The sequence below is a fragment of the Pituophis catenifer genome, unplaced genomic scaffold, assembly GCF_029215685.1.
Source record: "Pituophis catenifer annectens isolate HBS135680 unplaced genomic scaffold, rPitCat1.0.hap2 SCAF_7, whole genome shotgun sequence".
NCBI lineage: Eukaryota > Metazoa > Chordata > Lepidosauria > Squamata > Colubridae > Pituophis > Pituophis catenifer.
Window position 1 is genome coordinate 20,563,062 of NW_027256887.1, and position 16,884 is coordinate 20,579,945.

Below are 16,884 nucleotides of genomic sequence, written 5' to 3' on the forward strand. Positions count from 1 at the left end.
TTCAAGTACATATTTTGGCCTGAAATCCCAGTGAGATATTTTTACCATCATCACATGATACTTCAGTCAGAAACATTTTCACAGACTTTGGAATGTTCATTCTTTTTTATCATTCTCTTGTAGGTAAATGCAATATTAAAATTTAACAGATGCCATATTAGAGTCCTGGTCAAGAATTAGCAAAAGCTGGCAATCAAATTACATAGTGGGGGAATATGGGGCATGAAATCTGTAGAGTAAAGCATCGTTTTTGATGGTACACTGGACAGATGGCCTGAATTCACACATGGTGCTATGCCATAAATTATGGGGTTACAATAATGGGTCAGTGAATTATTTATTTAAACATTTAATATGAAACTATGTACAATTTTTGGCTTAATTATTGCTGCTCCAATTTACCATGACATCCAAAAATTTGTTTACGGTATCTTGGATTATTTCTTATTTGATCTTATGCCCTGCCAAAGCGTCTGTCTAATCTATAAAAGTGTAAATGAAAAATAACTAAACAAATGTGTGTGTGTGTGTGGGGGGCAACCAAGCCAGAACACAGACCAATAAAACATGGTTGTTTTGTTATTTGCAAGACTGACTTTGACTTGTTTCCAGCTGGTTCTGCAAATCACAATTAGACAAGGCCCAATTTAGCCTGATGTGTGAATGCAATCATTAACTTCAGAGAAAATGAGGGTAAAATTTCAGAAATAAGCTGCTATAAAGAAGTAATACAAATTGCAACATCTACCATAAGGTAAATTAACTAAACATTCTCTCTCTCTAACACTTCAGGAGAATTTCAGTTACAAGATACTATCCAAGGATTTGAATTGGTGGCCTTTTCCTGATTCTGGGAACGCTTACTCTAATATTAATCTGTAGTCATCGAAAACACTTGAAAAGCGAGCAAAGCACTTAACTGAAATGGATTCTTTATGTCAGAAACTACTTAAAGATATTTATTAAAAATAACAACCAACAGCTCCTCTTTTCTACCTACTACAAGGTCCTATATTCTGAATCACCGGGTACTGATGATAGCCTTCAGAAGAGACAGTTTCAAAATATCCACTACTTCCTGTAGCAAGGAGAAAATCTGGATCTTGGATTTCAACACCATCTTCAGAAAAAATGGTATACAAGGACAAGCTTCTAGCATCTTGCCATCATTTGTTTCTGCTTGCAGCCAGATTCTGTTGGATAATTCCTATGATACGAGGAACTTATGGCCAGGAATATGCCCATTCCATTCGACTCGATGGAGATGTGATCTTGGGGGGACTGTTTCCTGTCCATGCTAAGGGAGAAAGAGGAGTACCTTGTGGTGAACTCAAGAAAGAAAAGGGAATCCATCGGCTTGAGGCAATGCTATATGCAATTGATCAGATCAATAAGGACCCTGACCTTCTTGCCAATGTCACATTGGGTGTTCGGATTCTAGACACATGTTCCAGAGACACTTATGCTCTGGAGCAGTCATTAACCTTTGTGCAAGCTTTGATAGAAAAAGATGGGTCTGATGTGAAGTGTGCTAATGGAGATCCTCCTATTTTTACCAAGCCAGACAAGATAACTGGGGTAATAGGTGCAGCGGCAAGTTCAGTGTCCATCATGGTGGCTAACATTTTAAGACTTTTTAAGGTAAGTGTATCTTCATTTTTTCTTTTTAGAAACAGAAGCAGGTATTACCACTCTAGCTGCATGATATCATAGCAAGGAATATATCAACACCAGATGTGAAGGTGATATGACTGCAACATCTGTCACCCCAAGGATCACCAGGTTGATTTGGCTGATCTTGCTGGCTAGTTGTGTATCCCCTTCCTTACTCACTGCTCCATGTGCATCCCTCCCAAAGCTGCACACTCAGTGGAAGAGGATGACATTCCAAATAGAACTGTACCCATCTTCAGATATACAATAGTTGTGCTCCCTGATAGACTATATTATCATCTGCCAAATGTATTTTGCCTCAAATATGATCACACCAGTGTTTGAGTAAGGATAGTACTGGAATTGACCATTATTGATATTTTATAAAGTAAAACCATTGTTTAATGTTATGAATAATACTTTAATATTATATTCTGATCTATGATACTTAACTGAAAGTACTTCATATTTTAAATTTCCTTAAATATCAAGAAGGTTCTAGCAGAAAGAAAAACAAAACATAGTATATTACGTGGCAGGGAGTTTCTTACTATGAAAGTCATACTCTAAGTGGAAGAGAATGGAGAAACAGTAATGGGAGAAGCAAAAATAGCAAAAAATGGATTAAAACACAATTAAAATCAGTTCTGACTGCTCATGACAAAAACTGTAGATCATACTAAAATCTAGTCCAGAATTTCTACCAGTTGTTCCTAAGAAATTACAAGCAGGTCTAATTGCAATGGTATTCCTAATTCATGCTCACCAGCAATTACTCCTTTAAGGGTTGACATCTAATAAATCACATATGTAGGTTTAGATTTATGTGTAAGAATATATTTATTATTTAAGAATTTTAATTGCTTCTATTTAATGAAGGAGTATTTGGAACAACACAGAATATCTTTCAACGATTCCGAAGAAATGGCACAGTTCTAACAACTAACTTAAAGCCTGGGAAAATAAAGTCTTAATCCATTTGTAAAAATAAAGCAAAGTTCTTAAGGAAAGGAATTCAAAATCAAATAAGAGACTCACTACAAAAAAGTCTCTGCTTTAGTCACAACGCTCCTTATTTCTTAAATTGAAGGTTTATAAAGAAGGAGATAATTCATTAGGCGCTAAAACCCTAAGTAATGCAACATAGAGAAGTTTAAATTAGATCTTTTGATAATATTTAGATTTGTGTATTTGTTCTTTGTGTATTATTCTGTATGTGGATTTGGAAAAGAAAAAGCTGGCTTTTCTAAAAGACATTTGGACTCGAGTCTTCTGGATTCTGGAATTTTTGATACAGAGTTTCACCTGGAGAACTTTGTTCAGGAACCTGTCATTATAATGAATGATTTAACTGATGTTAATATAGCTACCAGGTGAATTAACTCTTATGGTACAGACAACTTCTGATTAATTATATATTATTCTAGCCTAGGCTGGTTTTCTTTGATTACAGAATCATGGATGATTGGTTGTCAATTTTACATAAATATTGGTTTATAAGAGTGCCAAGGAGGTAGTGAAATATGTTTGAAATTCCAGAAATAGTGGTCTGTGTAAAAGTACATATAAACATGTACCATGACTATAAAAAAGGTTACCTCTCAAGTTTTGCAAGGTTATAATTTTTCATGGATTAATTTTAGCAGTTCACTTCAGAATAATAATCATGTTGGCATGTTATTCCTGGAATTCATAATACATTTGTTTAAATTGTAAAGCATAAGCACTGGAAAGGTAAACCTGTCACATCTTAACTTGTCAAATGTAGTGGATAGATGAATTCTACTGAAATTCATTAGGGAGCAACATTTTTTTTTAAAAGATTTGGTGGATAACCAATTGATGGCACACTGAATTTGGGATATGTTCAATATATGCTAAGAACAGAATCTTTTATAGGACTGTTAGATTTGGAGAGCAAAAACTGGGACAATATTAGATGATAAAAAAGTTAAGAAGAATTTTTTTGATCGTAATTGCTACCATATAGTAGGTGTCCAATTTTTGCAGTGTAGATCTGATAACCTAACCTCTTATTAAGATTTATAATCCTGCTCCTTGTGACTAGGAGGAATGAAACAAATCAAATTCTGCTCATCTTTTCTGCAGTATAATCATGGCACTCAGCTGCATGGGTTAATTGTCTGCACTAAAAAAGAGTTCTCTGTTTCAGTCTTGAGAACATTAAAATTCTGTTTCATTCTTAAGAGCCTGTGAAATATAGCCAGAAAAAGAAGCCTGATCAGGTTGACTTGCTAGAGATGAAAAGAAAAGGAAGGCGTCACCACCAAGCTTCAAAACACTCTTATTAAGATGCATTTGAAAGTTGGATAGCTATATGGTTTTATACAAACTGGTTTGTAAAAACATAATGTATAAAAGAAGCTTAATTTTCCTTTGCAAATGCACAGAGATACCAAGTGCTCAGCAACTTTAACAAGAATTAATGTTAATTTCAACATACTCTGTTTTCCCCAAAATAAGACATCCCCTGATAATAAGCCCAATTGGGCTTTTGAGTGCATGGCAATAAGGCCAAGCGCTAATTTCAGGGTTCAAAAAAATATAAGACAGGGTCTTATTTTCACGGAAAATAAGGTATTCCTTTGCTTGCCATATTTGGGTGGACTTTAGCCTCACTATAAACACATGTATAGTTATTTGGTAGGATAGCTGCTTCTTATTCCTGAAATTGCTGAGGAAAAACACTTATTATTCTCAGACCATTCATCTCTTTAAATAATAGGTCCACAGAGTTGCATGAAATCAATCCTTCATAAAGTTATGCCATAGAAATGAAGATTTGAGGGAATAATCAGAATTCTGAATCCTCCTTGACTATAGTTCTGTCCTTAGTGAGAATCATAACATAAGCTGCTGCATATTTATTTGTTTAAATTGTTTGTTAAAGTTGCATCCTATTAAATAATATGAAATTAAGAAATGCAGTTAGTTAACATCGTCTCTAATACAGGGTCATCTAAATTCTCTCTCTCTCTCTCTCTCTCTCTCTCTTAACTGCTGAAGACAGTGAAGGAGATAGATTTAAGAAACTAATCCCTGTAGAACATGCATTAACTGTGACTTGAGAACAGCAAAAAGAAAGGGGGCCTATGAATTGTCTCAGATGCCAGCAATTTGTCTTTTGAAAGCATGACAGCTACTTCCTGATTGCCATTATACAATGCAATTGCAAATAACATTCCACTGCAGTCTTAATCAATACAGGATCACATGATACTCCTTCTGGGGACAGCTTCTACTTACCCATTTAATTGATGTAACACAGTTACCAGCAAGAGGAGGCGGCATCTCTTTTAGGTTTTAATTAGATATTCTTCCCACTATCTTTAAGAAGAGTGAGGAAGGAAATCCAAAGAGCTGTCTATGAAGAAATTAAATCTTGGGGCTTGTTCATATTTGGATGTGTAAATATTAGAAAATGAGTTCTTAAGGAGAGGAATAAAATATGCAACTGATTGGTTCTACGAGTTCTAAGAAACATTTATTTCATAGTAATCTGTAAAAATTAATCTTAAAACAGGAATTGAAAGCTAGCTTTGCAGTGGCTGAGTTTACATATTATACCAAATCTTAATGTGATTTATTCTGGCTCTGTGTGATTTGTGAATCCAGCTGCTTTGACTTGTAAAATGGGTTTTATGATTTAGTGTTATATAGAACACTATAGAACACTGGCCACTAAATTTTGATTTAGTTCCCATTATAGTAATATGTTGTTGCTAAAAAATTCTGATTGTTCTCATAAATGCAATACACTACTGAGGTCTTTGGTGATTGTGTGTTTGTTTCATTGACTAATGTACAAGGATTAAAATGAAAGTTATGCCTCCTATGTTCTAAATCATGAACAGATGTCAGTACTAACATACTAGATGCTCTGAAGTGTTCATTTCTTTCCCTGATGTGTATTTTTCTTTCACTTCAGTGGATAGAAAGTTGATGTGAGAAAAGGTTGTGTTGCTGTTGTTTGTGAAATGGAAACCTGCTGTGAATACTCATCAGTGAACTTTAAGCAATGTGCCACAAATGAATTTTTGACTGGTGAAGATTTTCCTCCAATTGAAATTCACTATCAAATTCTAGTAATTTATAGGGATTATATTAACTTGACTATTGTATTATGCTGGGTCAAAAAACATGTAAAGATGGTGAACTGGGAAGAGACGATTTGTGTTATTAAGAATGAAGTGGATAACCTGTGATAGCAAATGTTTTTGTATAGGAAAACTGATGAACTGATTAAGGACAATCAATAGATCACTCAAAGGGAAATTGCTGTCCCTCTGGCATTTTACAGGAATGTATGGGTCACATTATTTATGTTCTTCAGCATTAATATGTTTGTGGCAAGATGAATTTCTCACATACTGATGGCAGAAAGGAAACTTGAAGAGTTGAAATTAGTCAGCAATTGTTGTCAGTTGTTAGGAGAATAAAGGTGAGGAAATTCTTCACAACATTATGAAAGCACATGAAACATGGGCTCATCATGATAACCCAGAAGAAAATGTCAATCCATGGAATATGAGTTATATAGAGCTTCATCTGTTAAAAAAGTATAAAAATTTCAGTAAGAAAACTTATGTTACAGTTTTTGGAATGCAAATATTGTTACTTGCATAGATTTCTTTGGACCTAGCACCATTAGCACCTTAGAATATTACATTGCAACAGTCAAAATTTCAAAATAAAAATCAAGCCAAATTTGAAAGCACAAGAAGAAAGTTCCCTTGCAACATGACCATGTTAAGCCTCCTACATCATGAGTTGCCCAAAAGGCAATTGCAAAACTGGACCTCACTATTTTCCCCATCTGCCATATAAGCTCAGGCTTGGTGTCATGCAACATTCATCTTTTCCAGAATGTAAGGAATATATTTATAAGTATTTGTTTGACTCAAATAAGTTGAAAGAACTATCATAACATGACTTAAGAGATAAAATGTGGATTTTTTTTCTTTACTATGGACAAGCTTGAAAATATATGAAAGTGCAGACATTTCATTCAACCTTTGTAATTACCATTGCTTTTTAATTAACAAATATTGTCTGGAAAAGGAGCACTGCTGGGAATGGCATTTTCAGGAAATTAAAGTGCAGGTAAGAAAAGGATTATTATTCATTTTCAGGTCCAGTATTCCTAATAAAAACAATTCAGGTTTCATATCTATTTTTTGCTTTGTAATTTCTTCTAACCATTTTTAAATTTGACACCAATACTTCCTTGTGATGGGGCACGTCCACCACATATGGTAGAATGTTCTGGATTTATAGTTACATCTCCAACAATTAGGTGATAAATTGGGATACATCTTGGCCAATCTCGCTGGTGGTAAATGCCACCTATAATCTTTGTTTAGCAACTGTTTGAAGTTACTATGGAACTGAAAGTAATGATCTGTGCTAAGACTTGTCCTTGTACTTATGGTCATTGCAGCATCCCCATGGTCATCTGATCAAAATTTGGGCAACTGGAAGTATTTACAATAGAGCAGGGATGTTAAACTGGTGGCCTGTGGGCCAGATACATCACGCACAGGCCACACCCACCCCAGCTCTGCGAAAGGAAAAATGTCACGATATGTCATGTGATGGCAACGTGACATGGTGAGTTTGACATTCGTGCGATAGGTATTGCCCCTAGTCATGTGATCACCATTTGCAACCTTTCCTGTTGACAAAGTCAATGGGGGAAGCTGGATTTACTTAACAAAAATATGGTTCATTTAACAATGTAGTGATTCCATACCATGTAGCGATTTCATACCATGAAAAAAGATACTAAAATTTGGTGCAACTCACTTAACAATTGCCTTGTTTAGCAACAGAAATTCTGGTTGCAATTGTGGTCATAAATCAAAGACTACCTGAATTGCTGTGTTTTATATACTCTATTTATACAATCATAGGAATGAATGATGGATATTTATGTTAGTTTGAAGCATGTAGTTTTGGACATTCTGCTACTGTTTTTCTCTAGCCATTGTTCCTAGTTAAAACAGTGAAATGACCAAACTCTTGGTTGTATTGTTGATTTTGAGTTCTGAATGTTCTCTTCTTCTAGTCAATCCTCTAACGTAAAAGACATAGTGCTTAGAGTGTTCATTTCATTTCTTCTTTTTCTTAGCTACATTTGAATTGTATCTATCATGAATTCATCTCTTACAAACTTGTTTGCAAGGAAGACTGTTGCACATCAAGGAAGACTATTACAAGGGTTGTTTTTATTAAGGATCTTGGTATTTTGAAAGATTGGTTATCGATAGACAAGCATGCTTTGATTCTGACTTCAGAGAGACAAATAGCACACTTACTGCATGGAAATTATTATTTTGCAATCATATATTTCAATCACCATGAGTAGCAGTGGTAAAATGTAAAATTTGTTACTACCGGTTCTGTGGACATGGCTTGGTGGGGGAGGGGGAGAGGTAATGTGACTGGGGGTGCATGGCCAACTTTTTTTTTTTTACTTTTAAAAGCATTTTTTCTACAACCTCTTCGTTTGAAGAGGTTGTAAAAAATGCTTTTAAAAGTAAAAAAAAAAAAAAAAGTTGGCCATGGCCATCCAGTCACATTACCCCTACCACCACCAAAATGCTTTTAAAAGTAAAAAAAAACAGGGGCTCAGCACGGGGAGGGGGGAGGTGCAAGGATTTTTGCTACCAGTTCTCCAAACCACCCGCCTCCATCGCTACCGGATCGGGCGATCCAGTCCGAACCGGGAGCATTTCACCACTGATGAATAGCCATGCAATGATCTAGTGGTACATATCAATTGTAACCAAGTTAAGAGTATATTTCAATGAGGTATTATTATAAATAACGTTTCAGTTCTACATATGTCTTTCTTGGTCTGGAGATGACTGCAATGTATGGTTATATGTTTGGGAAACAATCCAGCTATCAACACGTTTGTACATACTTCATTGGAAAATATATTTAGTTTTTGGATGCCACTAACATAATAGATTAGCATCAACATTAGTTCAAAGTAATTTTCTTCAGGTGAAATCATTTATTTTGAGATGTACAGATTATTGTACTAACCTTTTCATTAGTGTTTCATATAAGAAAGAAAATTCAATTGCACGAGATTTTTGAGAGTCTGCAATGTCCCTGCAATATTATTAGATGTGAAGGAAAATAAACTGCTTTAAGAATAGAATGGGTTTCCAGTGTCTTTTGAGAAAGTTGAGTGGGTAAGATTTTGTTCAATCTTCTGGCTCCATTCAGCCTTAATGTTTGTTGCATTCATATCTTTAATTTGAATGAAAAAGATCTCTGATTCTCTCCTTAATATCATCTAGTAGGATGGGAATAACTCTTATTTGAAACTGTAGGGAGTTCCCAGAAATTATGTTAAGTTCAATTGTTTGGTGGTGTAAATTAATGCAAGTAGTTTTATATCTGATTGGATGAGTGCTGGATGGTCTTGCAAGGAGAAACTTTTCTTTGTAGAAGTAAAATGTACAGATGCTTCTCAAATGGTTAAAGTGTGAAATTACATGAAATATTAGGAAAACATAAATGAAATTGGAAACACTGACAGTCATATTTGTTTTTCCTACTAATTTCAAAATTACCAAGCTTAGCATGCCTTAAGTGAAACGGCAAACATTGCAAAAAGAAATTATATAAATCAAGATTGAATATGAGAAAATGCTCAGGTGGCAAAATAGATGGTGGTGGGCAGCTTTTTTTTTTCAATGTATTTTTAAAAATTGATTTGGAATAGGGTTTTTAAATGTGAAAATCGACATTTCCGTTTAAAGAGGCACACAAATGGAATAGCTCTATTTCTGCTTTCAAGCAAAACATATTTGGTGGATATTTAGGGACAACTCAACACTGTGAAACTGATACATTTGGGATACAGATCTGCAATATTATTGGCTGCTGGTGAGGATTAAACCACATAGATAAGGACATATTTTGTAAGCACATGGGAAAAGAAAATCTGAGAATATATTTGAAGGCTTTTGATGCAGTGGTAGAATTCAAAAGTTTTTACTACCGGTTCTGTGGATGTGGCTTGGTGGGCGTGGCACGGCTTGGTGGGCATGACTTGGTGGGCGTGGCAGGGGAAAGATATGTAAAATCTCCATTCCCTCCCTCACTCCAAGGGAAGGTTACTACAAAATCCCCATTTCCTCCTGATCAGCTGGGACTCAGGAGGCAGAGAATAGATGGGGGCAGGGCCAGTCAGAGGTGGTATTTACCAGTTCCCCGAACTACTCAAAATTTTTGCTACTGGTTCTCCAGAACTGATCAGAACCTGCTGAATACCACCTTTGTTTTGATGGCATTGATTATTTTGTAATTTCCACTGAGTTTGAAACAACTTCACCTTCCAAGAAAATGTGTTGAAATGTAGATATTTTACTGGAGTTTCTAATCCAACTTTTTCTCATTTTTCACAGGATGCAATCAGACCCAATAGCATCTCTATATTGGTTTACAGATTATATAAAATGTACCTGATTTTAATTTTACCTTAAAGCAGTATTTATCTGAAGCAAATATCTGTTTGCTGGTGCTGCAGAGATTCAGCAATAATCCAGAGATAATATGTTGTAACAAGGTAATTTATATTTTGTTCATTGCCCTTCTGCTCGTTTTCTACCTGCATCATGCAAGTCTTCTTGTATTGTTTTCTGTACTCCTCAGGAGGAGCAATCTTCCAATTGGCCAAAATTGATTTAAAAATAAATAAAAGTATCAACAAGTAATTCTCTTTCTTGCTTTCAGATCCTACAAGATATCTATGCATTGCACTATTATCAAAAAGCCATTTTAGTGATAGTAGAATGCCATTAAGAAATCTAGGGTAACTCATATATATGCAGGCAATACTAATGGCTTGATCGACAAACAGCAGTTTCAGAATGAGGAAAGGGAAATTGATTCAGATTTAACAATCTGGGAATAAATGACAAGCCTCTGTGCTCCTTTATCAGCCTTATAAGAAGGTCGATGGCACAGTGGTTAGAGTACAGTACTGCAGGCTACTTCTGCTGACTGCCAGCTGACTGAGCTCGAATCTCACCAGGCTCAAGGTTGACTCAGTCTTCCATCCTTCCGAGGTTGGTAAAATGAGAACCCAGATTGTTGGGGGCAATATGCTGACTCTGTAAACCACTTAGAGAGGGCTGTAAAGCACTGTGAAGTGGCATCTAAGTCTAAGTGCTATTTCTACAGTATTTCTGTTTTACATGCTTGATTAATCTATGCTTTATTCTGGTTTAAAAGCTTGGTTAAATCAGAATGTTCTTCTTTGGACATATTAAAGAATTAAGCAGCAAAAGAGTAAAACATACAAAGCTGAGTTCAAAGAAAGGCATATAGAAATTTGGGTTTGTTATGTGAAAAGACTCCAACTTTTCACTGTGTAATGTGAAATGAATTGATTTGAAACTTGGGTTTCTTAAAATGTTGAAAACCAGCATTCAAAACTAAACAGTGAGAAATTATTGAACATATATGGATTGACTCTTGTCATGAAACAATACAAGGCACACACAAACAAAAATTAACATTAGTATCAAATCAACTGGAGTTCATCAGGGAGAAATTATGTTGAGTAAAAAAAAAAAAACTTCATTCATTATGAGCATCAATTAGATTAATCATTCAGTCTCCAAAACAGAGGGATAATTTTATTTTACTCTACAGGCAAAAATAGTGTAATTTCTAATGGTTTAGAGTTTAAATACTTAGGAGAACTGTCAGTAAGATGTATAGGTGATAGTTCATAAATACTAACTACAGAATTAGTCTGAGATTATCACCTTTTGATAATATGGATGATGATTGTTTTTATAGTTCTGAATATATCACAAGAGAACTATAATTATATTGAATACATCTTGCTTCTGTCGTGTTGATAGCTATAATACGTCTGGCATATAAGATATTTCTAAAGAGGAAAATAAAAAATGATATCAAAATAATATAAGAGATGATGATAGACTTAATACGCTTTTCTTTAGATTTGAGAAGAAGTAAAGGAATTTACATCTGCATGGTTTCTCTTGAATATTGAACATAAAAAATGTAAAATGTTTATTACAGTCAAAGACAAGTACAATTAAAAATACTCAAGGAATAATTAAAAGTTCTAAAATAGAATAATAACAAACAACAACATCTGTTAAAGTCATAATTTGGCATCGTATCTGTCACTCACACACAGATAAGAACACGGCCTAAACTATAATATAATACCGTGTTTTCCCGAAAATAAGACCCTGTCTTATATTTTTTTGAATCCTAAAATAAGTGCTTGGCCTTATTGCCATGTGCTCAAAAGTCCGATTGGGCTTATTAGGGGGTGTCTTATTTTGGGGGAAACAGGGTATTTGTCCTTAAATTGAGAAGGCCAATAATCTTTAGATACTAAAATGCAAAAGGGTGATAATATCAAAGATTTGGTGCATTAACTGTGTAAAATAGCTATAATGAATTATTCATCGGATTCTGATGAATCCTTAGTGTTGCTACAAAGAATCTAGCTACTGAAGCTAGCTACTAAAGATAATTTTAAAAAAATCTGGGGAAGCAGGGAAGATAATAAATTTTGGTTCATGCATCTACAGTGTACTCTTGTCTTATTCAGGTTTTGTGAAGGTTTTGAGCACTATGCCTTCAATTATATTTTAGTCAAGAATGAGGACTGGGATTCCTGAATACTAAAATCTTGGCTTAAAACCAGGAAGCAATTTATTGAGCTTTTCAACCCCTGGTAGGCCAACAATGGATAAATCCAAAAAAAGTTTCAGAAGAAAACAGAATGTTTAATTCAGCTACATATACTGGTTTTGTGGCGGCTCAAGAAATAGTCAGGCATGGGAAGGGTTTTGTGGCTCCTGGTGTTTTCTTTTCTGTGGGAAACGGGTCCAAATGGCTCTTTGAGAGTTTAAGGTTGCAGACCCCTGGTCTGAGCAATAGAATTATGTGAGACATCAACATAGAAACTGCTGGCAGCATAAAGAATTATCTGTTATCTAAGAGAGAAGAGAGATAATCTTGGAATTCAGGTGCTTCTGAATTCAGCATAGGCCAAGATAGTTATAGGACTACATGGCTCTTCTGGCAAATACACAGATCTGGCTTTTGACAACAGCAAGCGAAACACAGCAGGGAGCTTTCCAGGCTACTGTATATCTAGCAAATGTGAGTTCATTTCAGCCAGCTGCTATAAATTTGAAATCTAATGTTTTCGAGTCTTCCTTTGCAGTTTTGTTACATTTGTTCCACAAAATGTTGCTGAATTACATTTGCGTTTATCAGGCTTCCACTGAGAGAGATGAGAAACCCACTGAGCCACATTATGGAATGATGCAAACTGGCATTTAATCCCCTCTGCTTCCAGTGGGTTTGGACCATCATGCTGCTTCTCCAACATTTTTAAAAAAAGACACTAGGTTGGAATAATTACTTCTATGCATTGTTCCTTAGAATTCTATATTTATTGTTAAAACTTTATTTGCACATCTACAGTATTTTAATTGTCCTGGCACCTTCCTTTGTCCAGAAAGTAATCGTTGCTGCCTTTTGTCTTCAGGACCTTTAGACTTTATGGAACCCTGGCCAGACGCCATCTTCACCCTTTCCCATTTTGTGGATGTATTCAACCATTGAGCTTCTTGCGCTGCGAGACTCCCCCCTCTCGCAGGTCTGGCCCTCCACGTTATCGAGGGCCTACCTCGATGACGGGCTTTGGAACCCAGAGAGGTGGCATACCGCGAAGAGGGGGTTGAGGGGTTTTTTAAGTAAATTGGGTAAATTTTTAAGGGGTCCCGGGGGAAGGGAAGGGAAAAATTGGAATTAGGGTTGTGGGTTTGGGGGAAAACCCACCAAGGGGAGGGTCAGGCCTGGCCACTAGGCATGGCGGAGGGGTTGGGGGATCCGGAGGTAATGGGGGGGGTCGAGCTGTCCAGATTGTGTTTCTATCATCGGTACTGTGAGTGGGAGGGGTAGATATGGCGGGAGCAGGGGGCCCATGTTAAGGGAGCGCGCACCCGCTGTCTTTGAGCGGTAGCGTGCTCCGGCCCCCAAGGCTCCACTCGTTCTCCAGGTTGTACAGAACCTCAGGGCCCGGGCCTTCGACTGATATTGTGCAACGCCAGGTCCGTAATAAATAAAGCCCCCCTCATTTGTGATCTGGTTCAGGAGGGGGGAGCGGACCTGGCGGGTATTACGGAGACCTGGTTGGGCCCGGAGGGAGGGGTCCCTCTGGTAGAAATGTGCCCACCAGGCTTCCAGGCATTCCATCAGCCGAGGTCACAGGGGAGGGGCGGGGAGTAGCGGTTATTATTAGAGAAGGCCTTAGCCGAGGGAGGCCACTGTTCCTCAGACGGCCAGTTGTGAGACCCTCCTTGTGAAGTGGGGTCATGGGGTTCAGAGGGGTTTGCTGATCACGTACCTGGCTCCCTGCCACGTGGCAGCAGCCCTGCCCGAGCTACTCAACGTTATCGCCGCGGTGGCGGTGGATACCCCCAGACTTATGGTCATGGGGGATTTCAACCTGCCGTCTGTGGGTGAGACGTCTGAGGTGGCTCGGGAGTTCATGGCTTCCATGACGGCTATGGATCTGACCCAGCTAATTCATGGCCCTACGCACATGGGGGGAAACACACTGGACTTGATTTTTGTCTCTGGACAGTGGCTGAGTGATCTCGAGATAGGGAACATAGTCATTGAGCCCTTGTCATGGTCGGATCACTCTCTCCTTTGCCTTGACCTTCGAACTGCTGCACCCCGCCGCAGGGAGGCGGAACTGATAAGATGGTACCGCCCCAGGCACCTGATGGAACCTGATAGGTTCCAGATGGAGCTTGGGACAATCCCTGAGGTTCTGGTTCACGCCTTGACTGGAGACCTAGGGGCCGCCTGGGATAGGGCGGCCGCTGGAGCTCTGGATCGAGTCGTGCCTTTGCGGCCTCTGACCCGGCGCCGATCTCACCTGGCTCCTTGGTTTACTGAGGAGCTGAGGGAGATGAAGCGCTGGAAAAGACGCCTAGAGAGTATTTGGAGGGCCAGTCGTACTGAATCTGACCGGACACTGGTAAGATCTCATATTAAGAATTACCTAGTGGCGATAAAAGCAGCGAAATGCACTTATCTTGCTGCTCTTATTGCATCATCAGATAACTGCCCGGCCGCCCTGTTTAGGGTGACCCGCTCCCTGCTCCACCAGGAAGCGAGGGAGGACCCCTTGGAGGGAAGAGCCGAGGATTTTGTTCAGTATCTGTATGACAAAATCACTCAGATTCGGGAAGATCTGGACTCCGACTGGGTAGATCCAGCGGGGATGACGGAGGCAGGTCCTGAGAATGTTATCTGGGATGAGTTTGATTCTGTGACCCCTGAGGACGTGGACAGGATTCTGGGTAGACTGAATGCGACCACATGTTTGTTGGACCCGTGCCCCTCCTGGTTAGTGCTGGCTTCCCGGGAGGTGACGCGAGGCTGGCTCCAGGGGATTATAAATGCTTCATTGGGCGAGGGTGTCTTTCCCGCCACCTTGAAAGAGGCAGTGGTGAGACCTCTCCTCAAGAAGCCTTCCCTGGACCCAGCAATATTGGCTAACTATTGTCCAGTCTCCAACCTTCGCTTTGTGGCGAAGGTTGTTGAGAGTGTGGTTGCACGACAGTTTCCCCGGTACCTGGATGAAACGACGTATCTGGATCCGTTCCAGTCGAGTTTCAGGCCTGGGTACAGCATGGAAACGGCATTGGTCGCATTGGTGGATGATCTCTGGAGGGCCCGGGACAGAGGTTGTTCCTCTGTCCTGGTCCTATTAGATCTCTCAGCGGCTTTTGATACCATTGACCATGGTATCATGCTGCATTGGTTGGAAGAGTTGGGGGTGGGAGGCAACGTATTATGGTGGTTCTCCTCCTTTCTCTCCGACCGGTCGCAGTCTGTGTTGACAGGGGGGCAGAGGTCGACCCTGAGGCCCCTTATATGTGGGGTGCCACAAGGATCGGTCCTCTTGCCCCTTTTGTTCAACATTTATGTGAAGCCGCTGGGCGAGATCATCCGTGGTTTCGGGGTGGAGTACCATCAGTACGCTGACGACACCCAGCTGTACATCTCTACCCCAGACCACCCCAACGATGCCCTTGAAGTGATGTCCCGGTGCCTGGAGGCCGTACGGATCTGGATGGGGAGAAACAGGCTCAGGCTCAACCCATCCAAGACCGAGTGGCTGTGGTTTCTGACGTCCCGATATAGTCAGCTGGTGCCATCACTGACTATTGGGGGCGAAGCATTGGCCCCCACGGAAAGGGCTCACAACTTGGGTTTCCTCCTGGATTCACGGCTGTCTATAGAAGAGCACTTGACGGCCGTGGCCGGGAGGATTTTTCATCAGGTTCGCCTGATCCGCCAGTTGCGTCCCTTTCTGGATCGGGACTCGTTACACACGGTCACTCATGCCTTCGTCACCTCCCATCTGGACTATTGTAACGCTCTCTACATGGGGCTCCCCTTGAAGAGCACTCGGACGCTCCAACTGGCGCAGAGTGCGGCCGCGCAGGTGGTGATGGGAGAGACGTGGCGCTCCCATGTAACGCCTCTCCTGCGCGAGCTGCAGTGGCTCCCGGTGGTCTTCCGGGTGCGCTTCAAGGTTTTTGTTATCACCTTCAGAGCGCTCCATGGCTTAGGACCTGGCTATTTGTGGGACCGCCTGCTACCACCAATAGCCTCCCACCGACCAGTACCCTCTCATAGAGAGGGGCTCCTCCGGGTGCCGTTGGCCAAACAATGTCGACTGGTGGCCCCCAGGGGGAGAGCCTTCTCTGTGGGGGCACCTACTATCTGGAACGAGTTCCCCCCCGAGATACGGAGGATTCCGGATCTGCGTACCTTCCGTCGCGCGCTTAAGACGTTCCTATTCCATCAAGCTGGCCTGACCTAAACTTTTCCTCTTTTTAAATGGGAATTTTAAATTTGGTTTTAAATTATTGGGGTTTTAAAATGGTTCAGCCAAATTTATTTAATTTGTTTTATCTCCATTTTAAATTTTGTATTTATATGTTTTATTTTATGGCTGTTCACTGCCCTGAGTCCTTCGGGAGTAGGGCGGTATACAAATTTAATAAAATGAAATGAAAAATGAAATTCATATATTTAAGAGAAGGGGAAACAGTCAGGGAGGAATAAATAAAAAAAGGGAAGGAAGGAAGGAAGAAAAGGAAA

General features: G+C 39.3%; 1 protein-coding gene across 1 annotated transcript in view; it reads left to right on the forward strand.

Annotated features, from left to right (window-relative positions):
* Positions 1-1,131: 1,131 nt before the first annotated feature.
* Positions 1,132-16,884, forward strand: part of GRM8 (glutamate metabotropic receptor 8) — a 502,734-nt gene continuing 486,981 nt past the window's right edge. Inside the window, exon 1 of the mRNA XM_070947976.1 lies at positions 1,132-1,641. Within this exon, the coding sequence (XP_070804077.1) occupies positions 1,132-1,641 (510 nt within the window). The remainder of the gene's footprint in view (positions 1,642-16,884) is intronic.